The sequence below is a fragment of the Panthera leo genome, chromosome A2, assembly GCF_018350215.1.
Source record: "Panthera leo isolate Ple1 chromosome A2, P.leo_Ple1_pat1.1, whole genome shotgun sequence".
Taxonomy (NCBI): Eukaryota; Metazoa; Chordata; class Mammalia; order Carnivora; family Felidae; genus Panthera; species Panthera leo.
In genome coordinates this window covers 73,057,316-73,074,063 of record NC_056680.1, presented here as the reverse complement: position 1 = coordinate 73,074,063, position 16,748 = coordinate 73,057,316, and the positions used below count along the sequence as shown (strand labels likewise).

General features: G+C 35.7%; 1 protein-coding gene across 2 annotated transcripts in view; it reads left to right on the top strand.

Moving 5' to 3' along the window:
• Window positions 1–16,748, top strand: part of CDK13 (cyclin dependent kinase 13) — a 122,616-nt gene that overhangs the window by 32,476 nt on the left and 73,392 nt on the right. For both annotated transcript variants that reach the window (XM_042914560.1, XM_042914551.1), the window contains exons 3-5: window positions 2,328–2,498; window positions 4,082–4,221; window positions 6,026–6,196. In XM_042914560.1, coding sequence (XP_042770494.1) covers window positions 2,328–2,498; window positions 4,082–4,221; window positions 6,026–6,196 — 482 coding nt within the window. The remainder of the gene's footprint in view (window positions 1–2,327; window positions 2,499–4,081; window positions 4,222–6,025; window positions 6,197–16,748) is intronic.

Below are 16,748 nucleotides of genomic sequence, written 5' to 3'. Positions count from 1 at the left end.
GGGCAGAGAGAGAGAGGGAGACACAGAATCTGAAGCAGGCTCCAGGCTCCGAGCTGTCAACACAGAGCCCAATGTGGGGCTCGAACTCACAAACCATGAGATCATGACCTGAGCTGAAGTTGGACACTTAACCATCTGAGCCACCCAGGCGCCCCTGGAGTTGTATCTTGACCTGAGCTGAAGTCGGATGCTCAGCTGACTGAGCCACCCAGGCACCCCTGATGTTTGTTTATTTTTGAGAGAGAGAGAGAGAGAGCGTGAGCAGGGGAGGGGCAGAGAGAGAGGAGACACAGAATCTAAAGCAGGCTCCAGGGTCTGAGCTGTGAGCACAGACACAATGTGGGGCTCAAACTCACAAACCATGAGATCATGACGTGAGCTGAAATTGGATGCTTAACCATCTGGGCCACCCACGTGCCCCAGGAGTTGTATCTTAATGTATTTGTTATAGTTTTTATTGTTAAAGTCCAGTGCCTTACCTAACATCTAGTACATAGAAGCATAAAATCAATTGAACGTATGGACATTAACATTGAAAAGGAGGCTATATACCATTACTGTAAAAATAAAACTGCAAACTAGTTTCCTTTTGAGCATGTTTTCTCTGTTAAAGAACCTTCTGGTGAGTAACACGGGGCTATGGAGAAAAGGCACATTTTTATTGTAGTTACTGATAAATGGTTTTTATCAGATGGTATTAAAGTGTGCATTTGTACAATAATATTGTTTAACATGAATAGAAGTTATAATTAAATGATTTACATTGATAATGTCATTTGTAATTTCCGACCCCAGTGGTGTAGTCTCACTAAACTTTTTCATTATCGGACTCATAACTGCTATGAAAGTGTGTGAAGTCCAAATTTTGTTATCATTATAAGATTTTCTTTCAAGAAATGTCATTTTCTAAAAATTTTTTTCAACATTTTATTTATTTTCTGAGAACGAGAGACAGAGTGTGAGTGGGGATGGTCAGAGAGAGAGGGAGACACAGAATCCAAAGCAGGCTCCAGGCTCTGAGCTGTCAGTACAGAGCCTGATGCAGGGCTTGAACCCATGAACTGTGAGATCATGACCTAAGCCGAAGTCTGACGCTTGACTGACAAGCCACCCAGGTGCCCCAAGAAATGTCATATTTTTAAGCAGATTTTTTAGTAACTGGGAGGTTTAAAATAATCAGATTACCTAGTTAAAATTCGGAGTTCTTTATGCGTTCAAAAAAGTACAATACAAACAACTTAAATTTTGACCTGTAATTTCCATAAGCTAGAACCTTAAAAATATTTAAGAGAGTCATTATCCAATTTAAGAAAATTAACCCTGGAAAAGGGCAAAGCTAAACTAGTTGTTCGTGGTTATTTAAATGGGCAAGATAAATAACGCCATTTAGTGTTATTTATTTAATAAGAGACTTTTTCTTTTAAGTTTATTTATTTATTTTGAGAGAGAGGGCATGAGTAGAGAAGGTGCAAAGAGAGAAGGAGAGACTCCCAAGCAGGCTTCACACTGTCAGCACAGAGCCCGATGCGGGGCTTGAACTCACGAACCATGAGATCATGATGTGAGTTGAAATCAAGAGTTGGATGCTTAACTGACTGAGCCACCCAGACGCCCCGAGACTTTTTTTTTTAATGTTTGTTTATTTTGAGGGAGAGAAAGAGAACACATGCGGGGGAGGGGCAGAGAGCGAGGAAGAGAGAATCCTGTGGGTTCTGTGTTTGCAGCGCTTGAACTAACGAACACTGAGATCATGACGTGAGCCTAAATCACGAGTCGGATCCTCAACTGACTAGCTGCCCAGGTGCCCCATGTAGTGTTATTTATTTCTATAAAACCTCTTTATGTCTCTCCAACAGAGTCAGGATGCTATCACAGAACTAAAGAATTTTTCTGTGAAGCATGACTAATTGATTTTTTTAGTCTTAATTTACAGTTTCATAGTAATTCTAAATCATCTTTAAAATATACGATTTTTTGAACAGATTTAGATTTGCAGAAAAATTATAATTATACTACAGAGAGTCCCCATAGATACTGTATTCTGTTTTTTCAGTATTAACATCTTATATTAATATGGTATGTTTGTTTCAATCAGTGAACAAATATCAAAATATTATTGTAACTAAAGTTCATACTTTGCTCAGGTTCCTTAGTTTTTATCTAATCATTTTGACCCCCAAATTTGGTATTTTGCAATTGAATACAGTTTATTATTTTAGCTGGAAAGTAACTTAGTTTAGTATTTTGCCATTACTACTTAAGTGTAAGACATGGCTGATTATTATTTCTCAAATGTGTTTTGTTTGTCTGACTCCTTTCTTCCTTAGCTTACGAGGAAATATTTCAGTAAAAGCAGTTAAAAAAGAAGTAGAGAAGAAACTACGATGTTTACTTGCTGATTTACCACTGCCCCCTGAGCTACCAGGAGGAGATGATCTCTCAAAGAGTCCAGAAGAAAAGAAAACAACAACACAGTTACATAGTAAAAGGAGGCCTAAGTATGTGCTTGCTTTCTACCTGCTTTTAAATTGACCAGAAATGATTCTGGGTCCTCATAAAATCATAAAACACAAAAAATTAAGATTTAAAATAATAAAAAGTATATTTATTCTTTAAACTTAAGTATATGAATAAATTCTAGAGTTTTGAAAAAAAAATTCATAATTCCCTGCATACCTATTCAAAATGACTAATAAAACTAAATTTAATTTTCTCTCATGGTTTGTAATGTATTAATTTCTTGGGGTATTATATGTTAAAGATAATTTCTATAATTAAGTTTTTAAATAACACAAAACACTGAAATTGGAGAAGGTGGAAGTCAGCATTCAGTGAGCCCAAACAAAATTAGTAATGGGCAAGCTGCTATGTTTTCTTTGCTTTTTAGCTCCATTTGCTCCTATAACTAAATGCATTTTTCATTTTGCAAGAGGTGGAGTGGAAGAAGGTTTGAAATCTGTATCCTAAATTAGCTTCAAGTAAGTGCCTAGAGATAACTCCCTTGAAATGTGTTCATCAGTTAAGAAGTGAGCATGTTGATTTCTTTTTTTACTTCTACTTAACCAAGGGAAAGTGTGAGTAAGACTTTGAGTTAGATCTGATTTTAGAATTGCTGTTCAGGTGCCTCGTGTGAGTATGAGGCAATTTTCTAGTATAGAGTAGAAAACTAGAAAACTTTTAAAAGTCTTTCTGAGTATTGTAGCTTTATTCCTTTACTTGAATTTCTATTACATACCAGAATATTGAAAGACTATTAAATTATGTATCTTTTGAAGAATGTCAAATATTTGTCATATATAACACACACACAGCCACAAAGTATGGATTCCTGGAAGTTGATTATATTAATACTTTTTTTTTTTTTTTTTTTTTTTTTAACGTTTTTATTTATTTTTGAGACAGAGAGAGACAGCATGTGAACAGGGGAGGGGCAGAGAGAGAGGGAGACAGAGAATCCGAAACAGGCTCCAGGCTCTGAGCTGTCAGCACAGAGCCCGATGCGGGGCTCGAACTCACAGACCGCGAGATCATGACCTGAGCCGAAGTCAGACACTTAACCGACCGAGCCACCCAGGCGCCCCTATTAATACTTTTTTTACTCTCTTGGACTAAACATCTTTCTAGTATTTCCATTTTTAAGATAATTTCATCTAGCTGTAAGTCTAAATTTGTCAGTAAGCTTTATAGTTAGATTTTTGGTAATGTTCATTATCAAACTTGCTTTTTGGAAGCATTTTATATATTTTGTATATATATATATATAATATGTATTATATATATAGATGATGAATGAAAAGGAAAATTTCCTAAAGGTTGGTTAGAGAACTTTGACTCTTTGTATCAGTGTTGGTTTTATCCACTCATTGAAAAATTACATTTTATTAATCTGGAAGTTCTTCATATAAGCCTTAGTTCTTTTTCCAGTTTGTTAGTCTATAGAAGAAGAGTCAGCATGGAGAAATGATGCCTTGACTTTCATGATAATTTATAATACTTTTTGGGAGAGGGTGGATATTAAATATTAAACAGTTTATTCAACTTGCTTGATTGTATATAAAAACTTAAGAACTATATTTGATAGAATATGTGGGCCTCGCTATGGTGAAATCAAAGAAAAAGATATTGACTGGGGAAAACGCTGCGTGGATAAATTTGATATCATCGGAATTATTGGAGAAGGTACCTATGGACAAGTTTACAAGGCCAGGGATAAAGACACTGGTAAGTATGCCAAATACTGTGGATCTTTGGATCTATTGAATGTACTTAATTTGTGTTTTTTAAAGTGGTTTTTTAGTATTTGTGATGTGTAGCATGGTGGGATTTAGATTTCTTTAATTGTGAATAAATTCTTACATTGTTAGTAATCAGGGGGAAAAAAGTATCTTGACCTTAATTAGCCTTAGTAGTAAATTTTGGTGAATTAAGCCTTATGCAGCACTTTTTCTTTTAGCAAAATATTCTTTTTTTCTGTCAGTTACCCTTTGGAGGCCATATTTGGCAGCTTAATCTTTTAGAACATAATCAGGAACCTGTGAGACAGTTTTAAAGGTTTTGCAGCCAGTAAAAAGTAACTGTGCAGAGGCTACATATTTTACTAATAACTCTTAGAGCCAGTGTTTAATCTTTACTTATAATTCCTTGTTGAAATAAACCAATAGATTAAAATAGCATAGCTATTTGAAGCCATTTACTATAGGGGAGACTAGACTACCTTATGCCTGGAAACTCTGGAACACGGTTACGGCATACAGTAATACTATTTATACTGGTGATTCTGCATTATCAAAAAGAGATTAAATTGTAGCTTTTAAAAGCTGTTTAACAAATAAGGAATCATACTTTATTTTAGACTTCCATCAAAGAGAATTAAATAAATTTTAATGATTAAAAGGATAAACATCCTTCTTTTGGAAAATTTGTAAGTACAGAATTCCTTTTTTCTCCAAAGAAGTAGAATGAACAAACCTTTTTTTCTAATTTTTTTTTTTAACATTTATTTATTTTTGAGAGAGACAGAGCATGAGTTGGGGAGGGGCAGAGAGAGGGAGACACAGAATCTGAAGCAGGCTTCAGGCTCTGAGCTGTCAGCATAGAGCCCTATGTGGGGCTCTAACTCACAAACTGAGATCATGACCTGAGCTGCAGTTAGACACTTAACCAACTGAGCCACCCAGGCGCCCCAACAAACCTTTATTATAGTGAACTTTTACTTACAGGATTTGTGTGTGTGTGTGTTCTTTTAATAGTGAGATCTTATCTGAGACAGTACTCACTCATATCTGAATTATAATGTCGTTTAGTGTAGTGGGAAGAGCGCATACTTTTGAGATAGCTAAAACAGATTTTGAATCCATGTCTCACTGCTGGGCTGGGCAGCTTTGGACAAGTTAATATGTCTGAGCACATTTTGTCACCTGCTTAATGTATAGAATCTTCTCATCTGTTGAGAGATTTTATGTATGTATAAGCATATTATATAAATTTAACCTCCTCTCTACTTTTTTTTTTTTTGAGGGAGAGAGAGCATGAGCCGAGGGGTGGTGGTATAGGAAAAGGGAGAATCTTCAGCAGGCTCTGTGCTCAGTGTGGAGCCCAAAGCAGAACTTGATTTCAAGAGCATGAGATCATGACCTGAGATGGAATCAAGCTGGACAGTTAACCAACTGAGCCATCCAGGCATTCCATCCCCTCCTTCACTTTTTAAAAATGGTAGTGTAATGCAGCTACTGTTCATCATCTTGCTTTTTTCATTTAATATATCATACAGAGCATACAGTAACAATACTTATGGACCTACCCCCTCCTTTTTAACAGTTATATAGTATTCCACAGTTTGGATAATTTAACTAGAGACTTAATTTCTTGAGCTATGAACATTATCATTGGTACTTTGAAAGCTAAAATATATTTTGTGAATAGTAAGAGGTAGGAACAGAAATTTTGAATTAAAATAAAGTTAAAATTAAGAAAAATGTCATTTGGTTTTGTCAGCTGCTAACTTGATTTTACTTAATTTTTATAGGAGAAATGGTAGCCTTAAAGAAAGTACGTCTAGATAATGAAAAGGAAGGCTTTCCAATTACAGCAATTCGAGAAATTAAAATTCTCCGGCAGCTTACCCACCAGAGTATTATCAATATGAAGGAAATAGTGACTGATAAAGAAGATGCTTTGGATTTTAAGAAGGATAAAGGTATGTGTGCATATTTACATAACCAGTTCTGCATACACATGATGTTGCTAACTTGCAGATTTTGTCATAGGTATTGACTATATGAGTAATTACTAGGTACATAAAACTATTGCATTAATATCATACTCTGTTTTTAGATGTAGTTGAGTTGAAGAATTATTTATTTACTTTAGTGATATTTGAGTCCCCTAAGAAACAAAACATATTTATCAGTATTACACATATTTAGTAGTAGTAGTTTTTTGGAGCATCAATGTATAATTTTTAATCTTCATTTTTTAGTTATTGAGAAATAGTTTATAGTAGTATAGAATATATGCTTATCTTACATTTTTAAAATGTTTTAATGCCTTAACATATAAGGAAACTTTATGGTAGGCATTTATGTTATTTCTGAACGTGTGGAGGCAAAATCTTACCTGAAATTGCCTTTAATGAATTATAGTGGTATATGCTTTTAGCAGAAAAACTAAAAAGAAATTAGCATGCTCATTAAAGTAGTTATCATAAGGCATATGGTAGGTAAAAGGCTCTACTTCCAGTAGGTTTTAGGATCTTTAAGATTTTGGAACCAAAGTTGACTTCATTATAACCTGTGGTTTTCAAAGAGCAAAATTCTTTTTCAAATCTAAGATAAGATAGATTAAAATAGGTGTTCTGATTGAACATGGTACTTAACCCCCTCCCATCCGCAACTGTACACACACACACACACACACACACACACACATACACACACACACACACACACACACACACACACATACACACACAATCTTAGTCTTCTGGGGAACAGTATAAAAAATGAGTGACTTAATACATAATAGTTATTTTGTAGAAAGGAACTTCTTCTCAAAGTATTCTGTGTGCACTATGTAGAAAATTTGAATTTTTTTTAAAAATTTTTTAAATGTTTATTTATTGTTGAGAGAGACAGACCAACAGAACGTTGAGCAGGGGACGGGCAGAGAGAGAGGGAGACACAGAATCTGAAACAAGCTCCAGGCTCTGAGCTGTCAGCACAGAGCCCGATGCAGGGCTTGAACTTGTGAACCATGAGATCATGATCTGAACTGAAGTTGGACGCTTAACCGACTGAGCAGTTAAGCCCCTAGAATCATCTTTTTAATTGATACCACTTTCATTAGTTGTTGTCCATAATAACACCAATATTCCTTAGCTTGATTTTAATCCAGTTTATATTTTTCATCGTTTCTTATTGTGTAGTAGAAAGGATACTGGTTTGACTTGTGTTGGAATGTCTGAGATTTGTGACTTTGCTTACAAGCAGTGCAACCTTATTTGCAAGATCTTTAGCCCATCTGAGCCCTTGTGACCTCTTCATCCATTAAAGGAAACATTATTTTTCTTACTGTGTAGTAAGGATTAAATTAAGATCTTATATATGAGGGTTATATGTAAATATTTTTCATTAATGTCATACTATAGCCAAAATTAATATATTTGTTCTTCCTCCAACATACCCTGAACCTCCTGCTGCTTTGATTTGGGGGATCATATCCCTGCCTATTTCTTTAACCCCATCTCTGCCATTTTTCTGATTGTCCACCAAGCTTCAGTCATATAGGTCACATATGCCAATGCACTTCACTGCCTTAAAGTCTTTACATATGCTGCTTCCCTGGGCTTAAACCTCTCTACCCTCAACACACACACACACATGCATGCATGCATGCACACACAATTTGAAAGACTGTTTTCTCATCCTCTGGGTCACAGACTGAATGTTACTTTATTCATCAGTGAAGCCTAACTGGATGGACCACTTTCAACTGAATGGAGACACAGGCAATTTAAAAGCCTTAGTTTTTTTCTTCATAACTTTTTCCAGAATAACTACTGATTTGTTATTTACTTGTATCTCCATATGAGAATGGGGACCATACCTGTTTTATTCATTATTATAACCCTTACCTAGCTCAGTGACTAGGCCATAGAAGGTACTGAATAACTAATTGCTGGATTGGTAATTAAACTCTGCTTACTATAGCCTGTTCATACTTTAATACTTTTTTTGTTTTAATTTTTTTTTTAATGTTTATTTATTTTTGAGAGAGACAGAGACAGAATGTGAGTAGGTTAGGGGCAGAGAGAGAGGCACACAGAATCCTAAGCAGGCTCCAGGCTCTGAGCTGTCAGCCCAGAGCCCGACGCAGGGCTCGAACTCACAAGCTATGAGATCATGACCTGAGCCGAAGTCGGACGCTCAACTGACTGAGCCACCCAGGCGCCCCAATACTTTTTAAAAGAATGCAGTAGTCAGAATTTTCCTTGTATCATATTTATGGTCCTTATTTATTTTCCTTACTGGATTATAAGTTTCCTCAGTCCTTTGTTTTTTGGTTTGTGTCTCCCCCACAATGTCTATCACCATATTTTACAAACCATAGATTTTCCTCTATTTGCTTCCTCATCTTTTCCCCCACCATAATCCTGTTTGTAATTGCTGGAATCATGATACATAATGTGTTTTACTGTGGGGAAGTTACATTTAGATGCCAGCTATTAAATATACTACAGTATGTCAAGGAGTATGGAATTTAAAACATAATCCTCTTTCAGAATTATTTATTTTATTGAGATAAAATCGACATAACATTGTATTAGTTTTAACAGTATAATGATTTGGTATTACATATATTGTGAAATGAGCACCGTGATAAATCCAGTTAACATTCATCACTACACAGTTACATTTTTTTTCTCACGAGAACTTTTTTTTTTGAGAGCGCACATGAGCTGGAGTGAGCATGAGTCAGAGAGGAGCAGAGAGAGTGGGGGAGAGAGAATCTTAAGCAGGCTCCATGCAAGCATGGAGCCCAGCACCGGGCATGATCTCACAACTCTGAGATCATGACCTGAGCTGAAATCAAGAGCTGGATGCTTAACCGACAGAGCCACCTAGGCACCCCATGATGAGAACTTTTAAGATCTACTGTCTTGGTAACTTTCAAATATACAATACAGTATTATTAACCGTAGTCACCATACTGTGTATTACACCCTCATGCACACAGTTATTTATTTTATAATTGGAAATTTCTATCTTTTGATCCCCTTCACCCATTTTGCCCACCTCTTGTCCCCTGCCTCTGGCAACCACCAGTCTGTTCTTTAGATTATCTATGAGTTTGGGGGGTTTTTTGTTCTTGTTTTTGTTTTAAATTTCACATGTAAGTGAGATCATATGATATTTGTCTTTCTCTGTTTGACTTCAGGGCACAAAACCCTCAGGGTCCATCCACATTGTTGCAAATGGCAAGATTTCCTTCTTTTTTACAGCTGAATTATATTATACCATATAGTTATGCTACATTTTATTTATTCAGTCATCTTTTGATAGACAGGTTGTTTCCATGTCTTGGCTGTTGTAAGTAATGTTGCATGGGGGTACATGCATCTTTTTGAGTTAGATTTTTATTTCTTTTGGATAAATAACCAGAAGTGGAATTGCTGAATCATATGGTAGTTCTACTTTTAATTTTTTGAGGCGCTTCTATACTGTTTTCCATAATGGCTGCACCATTTTACATTCCCACCAACAGTGCATGAGGGTACCCTGTACTCCTCGCCAACGCTTATTTCTTGTCTTTTTTGATAATAGGTATTCTAATAGGTGTGAGGTGATACGTAATCCTTTTTCAATGAATCTATTAAATTTGGTTTGTTTTATTTTAGAGAGAGACAGTGTGTGAGCAGGGGAGAGGGGCAGAGGGAGAGAGAGAGAGAGAGAGGGAGAATCTTAAGCAGGCTCTACACTCAGAGCAGAGCCCAATGTAGGGCTCGATCCTACAACTCTAGGATCATGACTTGAGCCAAAATCAAGAGTTGAATGCTCAACTGACTGAGCCACCCAGGTGCCCCATGAATCTATTCTTTCTGGTGAGAACCACGATGATGCAGACTGATTTGGTGAAAAGGGAACTAGATCTGAAGTCTTTGGGTTCTAATCCTGATCATGTTAGCTGTGTACCATTATTCCAATTGTGATTGCTGTCCTGGAGCAGAAAGACAGTATGGAAACTTTGATTTAATATTTTATATTAGAATTGATGAAACTAAAACAACAAAGTAAAACCAAATACTTAACAATAATTTAAATTTGAAAATTGTAAACAACACAAAAATCAAGTAAAATTGCTAACATAATAATATAAACTTTGTGCCTGAGTGGCTCAGTCTGTTGAGTGTTGGACTTTCGGTTTCAGCTCAGGTCATGATCCCAGGGTTGTGAGATCAAGTGCAAAGTTGGCCTCCGCTTTGAGTTTAGAGTCTGCTTAAGATTCTCTCTTTTGGGGTGTCTGAGTGGTTCAGTAGGTTAAGCCTTTGACTCTTGACTTTGGCTCAGGTCATGATGTCATGGTTTGTGAGTTCCAACCCTGTGTTGGTCTCTGTGCTAAGGCTACAGAGCCTGCATGGAATATTCTCTGTCTCTGTCTCTCTGTCTCTCTCTGTGTCTCTCTATTCCTTCCCTCCCACCATTAGTTCTTTCTCTCTCTCTCTCTCAAAATAAATAAATTTAAAAAAAATTTAAAAAGTAAAAACTTAAAAAAATATAAAAACATAGTAAAAACTATATATAAATATATAGTGTAAATATATTATAATAAATAATATAAATAAAATCAATAAATATAAATAAAATAAAAACGAATATATATAAAGATTTGCATTATTATAACAGAAGCCATAGCACAAAGCACTTGGCTCTACTTCCTTAAGGAAACAGGGTTAAGTGGTTTCCATAAGTCATAGGTGGATTTTTGTGCAAAATCTTAGAGATGCTGAATGAGCTTTTTCTGAAATAATCTGGGGAAATGGAGGGAGGCTAAACTAATTCTAAATTTTTTTCTTAATTTTCTTTATCTTCAGGCAGTCTCATCTTTTTAATAACTGAGGGGAATCTTTGAACCTTTTTGTGTGTTTTTCAGTCTTTAAGTGTTAGCAAAGGGTAGTTTTTGTTTCAAGGAAAATATTTCTTGTACTTCTAGATTTGCAGTTTCAAGTATGAAAGGAGAGTGGGATATAATTACTTGTATTAATTTCAGTACTCTGGTGTTCATATTTCACTGTTCCTCAAATTTTTGAACTAAAGTATGAACTATTTTGCAACAAAAGTTTTGCTTTATTTTCTTGCTCCCACTGAGGATTATGAATTTATGGAAAGATACTTTCTGACTGAATGTAATAATATTCAATTAAAAATTTAAAGCAGTTTATAATTCTCTGGGCAGAGAAGACTTTGTTTTTGCAATTATATGCACTATAAAATAAAAACTACAGTCTTTGATCTCCATCTCAAAATGTAAATATTTTGTATTCAGGTTAAAAAAAAAAACCTAAATACTGAAATAATGGTATCATTCCAACAAAATAGTATTGGTACTTAAAAATAATATGATATGCTGGACAGCCAAAAGCTGCAATTGTAATTACTATATTCAAATTAAGCTATAATACTTTCAGTATTAGTACTTATTTAATAATGGAATTTGTGTAATCTTTTAATTTGGAATTTTCTTAAAAATCAGCAAAAAACAATATTCTATAGTAAATGTTTGTGGCAAAGTGTCACCATACGGTTGAGGGAAAAAGTCTCATATGTCACTGCTATGATTTCTGATTTCACATGGTGCTCCCCTGCATTTGCATTGCATGTCATACACAGTTCTCCTAGACACTGGAGCCAGATTTCCTTCTGTTTTAGTGACTTTGTACATAAAACTTTAATTCACCTCTGATTGTTCCCTTAAATAGATTAATACAAATTGGATTACTCGGTCAGTGGATTTGAACTTTGAAATTTCTTGACACATGTCACCAAGTTTTTCAGAAAGGCTGTGCCAATTTATAAAGCAGGAATAGAACAGACTAGGAAAAGAAGGTAACTGTCTCAACCTGATGAAGGGCATCTATGAAAAACAAGATGTCTGTTCTTACCACCTCTATTCAGCATTGCCAAGGCAGTTAGGCAAGAAAATTAAATAAAAGATAAACAGATTAGAAAGGAAGAAATAATACTATCTCTAATGTGTGCATGGTGTGTGTGTGTGTGTGTGTGTGTGTGTACGTACGTACACACATACTCTATCTTCATAGAGAATCCTATAGAATCCACTAAAAAACTCAGAACTAATAAATGAGTTCATTGAGGTGGCAGAATGCAAGATCAATACACAAAAAACTGTTGTATTTCTGTATATTAACAATGAACAGTCCAAAGTGAAATTAAGAAAACAGTTTCATTGTAATAGCCCTAAAAGGAATAAAATATCTAGGAATAAATGAACAAAAAAAATGTAAAAGTCTTGTACACTGAAAACTATAAAACATCACTGAAAAAAATAAGACCTAAATAAATGGAAAGACGTTCCTTGTTCATGGATCTGTTGACTTAATATTACTAAGATGGTAAATTGATTTGTATGTTTATTGCAGTCCCTATCCTGGCTGACTCCTTTTCAGAAACTGACCAGCTGATTTTAAAGTACATATGGAGGGGCAACTGGGTGACTCGTTCGGTTGAGTGTCTGACTCTTGGTTTCGGCTCAGATCATGATCCCAGGGTTATGAGTTCGAGCCTCTTGTCACTCTGCATTGAGCATGGAGTCTGCTTCAGAATCTCTTTCTCTCCCTCTTTCTCTCCTTCTGCCTCTCCCTCTGCCTCTCCCTCTGCCCCTCCCTCTGCCCCTCTACCCTGCTCACACTTTTGAAAGAAAGAAAGAAAGAAAGAAAGAAAGAAAGAAAGAAAGAAAAAGACAAAGAAAGAACATATGAAAATTCAAGAGAGGTAAAACAGTCAAAAAATATCTTTAAACAGAAGAACTGGGGTGTCTGGGGGCTCAGTTGGTTAAAGTGTCTGACTTCAGCTCAAGTCATGACCTCACAGTTCACGAGTTCGAGCCCTGCGTTGGGCTGTGTGCTGACAGCTCAGAGCCTGGAGCCTGCTTCGGATTCTGTGTCTCCCTCTGTCTCTCTGCCCCTTCCCCACTTACGCTCTGTCTCTCTCTCTCTCTCAAAAATAAACATACATTTCCTGATTTCAAATATTACTATAAAACTTAGAGTGATCAAGACTGTGTAGTACTGGCTTTAGGATAAATATATAGATCCGTAGAATAGGTTTGGAAGTCTAGAAATAAACACTCACATTTTTGGTCAGTTGATTTTTCAATGATGATACCAAGACCATTCAGTGGAAAAGAATAGCCTTTTTAGTAATCAGTGCTGGCTCAAGTGGATATGAAAAAGAATGAAATTGGGCCTTTTATTCATACCATATGTAATAATTAACTCAAAATGGTTCAGTGGCTTAAATATAAGACCTAAAACCTTAAAACTCTTAGAAGAAAATATAGCAGTAAATCTTCATGACCTTGAGTTAGCTAAAGCCTTCTTAAGACACCAAAAGCAGAAGCAGTAGAAGAAAGTAGATATATTGGACTTCATCAAAATTAGAAACTTTTGTGCTCTAGGTAGGGGACACTACTGAGAACAAGTGAAAAGACAACTCATAGAATGGGAGAAAATATTTGTATAGCATCTATCTGATAAGGAACTTGTATCTAGAATGTATAAAGAACTCTTACAACCAAATGATAAAAAGACAACCTGTTTAAACATGCAAAGGATCTGAATAAACATTTTTCCAAAGAAGATAGGCAAATAGGGGCACCTGGGTGGCTCAGTCGATTCATCATCTGACTTTGGCTCAGGTCATGATCTCTCAGTTTGTGAGTTCAAGCCCCGCATCAGGCTCTGTGCTGACAGCTCAGAGCCTGGAACCTACTTCGGATTCTGTGTCTGCCTGTCTCCCACTCATACTCTGTGTCTCTTTCTCTCTCAAAAATAAATAAAGATTTAAAAAGTTTAAAAAAAAAACATAGGCAAATGACCAATAAGCACATGAAAACATGTTCAATATCATAGCCATCAGGGAAATGCAAATCAAAATTAGAGTGAGATGCCACTTCATATGCACTATAGGATGGCCATAAGAAAGAGGATAGATATTGACATGTATTGAAGAAGATGTGGAGAGATTGGAAGATTCAGACATTACTGGTGGGAGACTCATACATTACTGGTGGGGTTGTAAAATGGTACAACCACCTTGGAAAGCAATCTGGCATGTTTTTCAGAATATTAAACGTAAGAGTTATGAGCTATAGAACTTCAACTTTTGGGACATATCCAGGAAAAATAAAAAGATATATCCACACAGAAACTTGTAAACTAATGTTCATAGGAGGATCATTCATAATGGCCAGAAAATGCCAACATCAGTTGATGAATATGTCTATCGATTGGTGAATAAACAAAATCTGGTACACCCATGCAGTGCAGTAGTATTATACCATAAAAGAGAATGAAGAACTTAGACCAACAAATTTGATAACCTGGATAAAATGGAAAAATTCATAGAAATGTACAACCTCCAAGAATTATGAAGAAATAGAAAATCTGAACAGACCTATAACTGTAAGGAAATGAATCTGTAACAAAAACTTCAACAATAACAACTAAAAAGCCCAGGACCAGATGCTTTTACAGTGAATTCTACCAGTCATTTGAAGAATTAACATCAGTCCTCTCCAAAACTTTCCAAAAAAACTGATCACGAAGAAACACTTTTTGGGGCGCCTAGGTGGCTCAGTTGGTTAAGCGTCTGACTCTTGATTTCTGCTTGGGTCATGATCTCATGGTTCGTGGAATTGAGCCCTGCATTGGGTTTGGAGCTGACAGCTCAGAGCCTGCTTGGGATTCCCTCTTCCTCTCTATGCCCTTCCCTTGGTTGTATGGTCACTCTCTCCCTCTCTCTCTCTTTCAAAATACATAAACATTTAAAAAAAAAAAAAAAAAAGGAGAAACACTTGGAGAATCATTCTGTAAGCACATCATTATCCTGATACCAAAACCAGGCAAAGACACTATAAGAAAACTATAGACCAATATTTCAGAGATATATTTATACAGAAATCCTTAGAAAATACTAGCAAACTGGATTCAGCAGTATATTAAGAGGATTATACTCTATGACCAAGTGAGATTTATTCCTGGAATGCAAAGATAGTTCAGCATATGAAGATTAGTCACTGTAATACACTACATTAACACAATGAAGAAAAAAATTTACATGATCATCTCTCTAGATACAGAATAAACATTTGACAGAATTCAACATTCTTTCATGATAATGACACTCAACAAACTAGGATTAGAAGGAAACTATGTCAAACGTATTAAAGGCCCATATATGAAAAGTCCACAGCTACCATCATATTCTGTAGTGAAAGATGAAAAGCTTTTATTTTATAATCAGGGTGAGACAAGGATACTCACTTTTGTCACTTCTATTCAGTATAGTGCTGGAAGCAGTTAAGCAAGAAAAAGAAATAAATATATCAAAATTGGAAAGGGAGAAATAAAATTATCTTTATTCATAGACAACATGATCTTATATGTAGAAAGTCCTAAAGATTCTACCAAACAAAATATTAGAATTAATAAGTAAATTCAGCAAATCACAAGGTACAAAATCAATGTGCAAAAAAGATGAGTTTCTGTATTCTAACAGCAAAAATCTGAAAAGGAAAAGAAAATGATTTCATTTGCAATAGCATCAAAAAGAATAAAATAGGAGTAAATTAACCAGGGAGATGAAATATTTGTATATTGAAAATTATAAAACGTTGCTGAAAGAAGTTAGACACCATAAATTAAAGATATTGGTGTTCCTGGATTAGAAGACTTAATATTGTTAAGATATCAGTACTACCCAGAGTAATCTACAGATTTAATGCAATTCTAATGAAAATCCCAACAATGGTTGTGGCAGATTGGAAAAATTCATCCTGAAATTTATTTGGAATCTCACGGGACCCTCAAATAACCGAAGCAAACTTGAAACAAGAACAAAGTTGGAGGTCTCACACTTCCCAGTTTCAACACTTATCATAAACTACAGTAATCAGACTGTAGTACTGGCATAAAGACAAGACATATGCACCAGTGGAACAGAATTCAGAGCCCAGAAATAAACCCTGGCATATATGGGCACGTGATTTTAGACAAGAGTACTAATACAGAGGAAGTTTTTTCAACAATTTGTGTTGAAAAAGTTGGATATCTATATGTGAAACCATGAAGTTGGACTCTTAGCCTAATACTGTGTTAAAAATAAAACCTTGAGGGGCACCTGAGTGGCTCAGTCAGTTAAGTGTCCGACTTAAGCTCAGGTCATGATCTCATGGTTTGTGAGTTTGAGCCCCGCATTGAACTCTGTGCTGACTGCTCAGAGCCTGGAGCCTGCTTCAGATTCTGTGTCTCCCCCTCTCTCTGCCCCTCCCCTGCTCGTGCGCGCGCGCGCTCTCTCTCTCTCTCTCTCTCTCTCTCAAAATAAACATTTTTTTTAGTTAAAAAAACTAAAAAAATAGAAATAATATAAAACATCAGGGTGCCTGGGTGGCTCAGTCAGTTAAGCATCCAAATCTTGATTTCGGCTCAAGTTATGATCCCATGGTTATAAGAT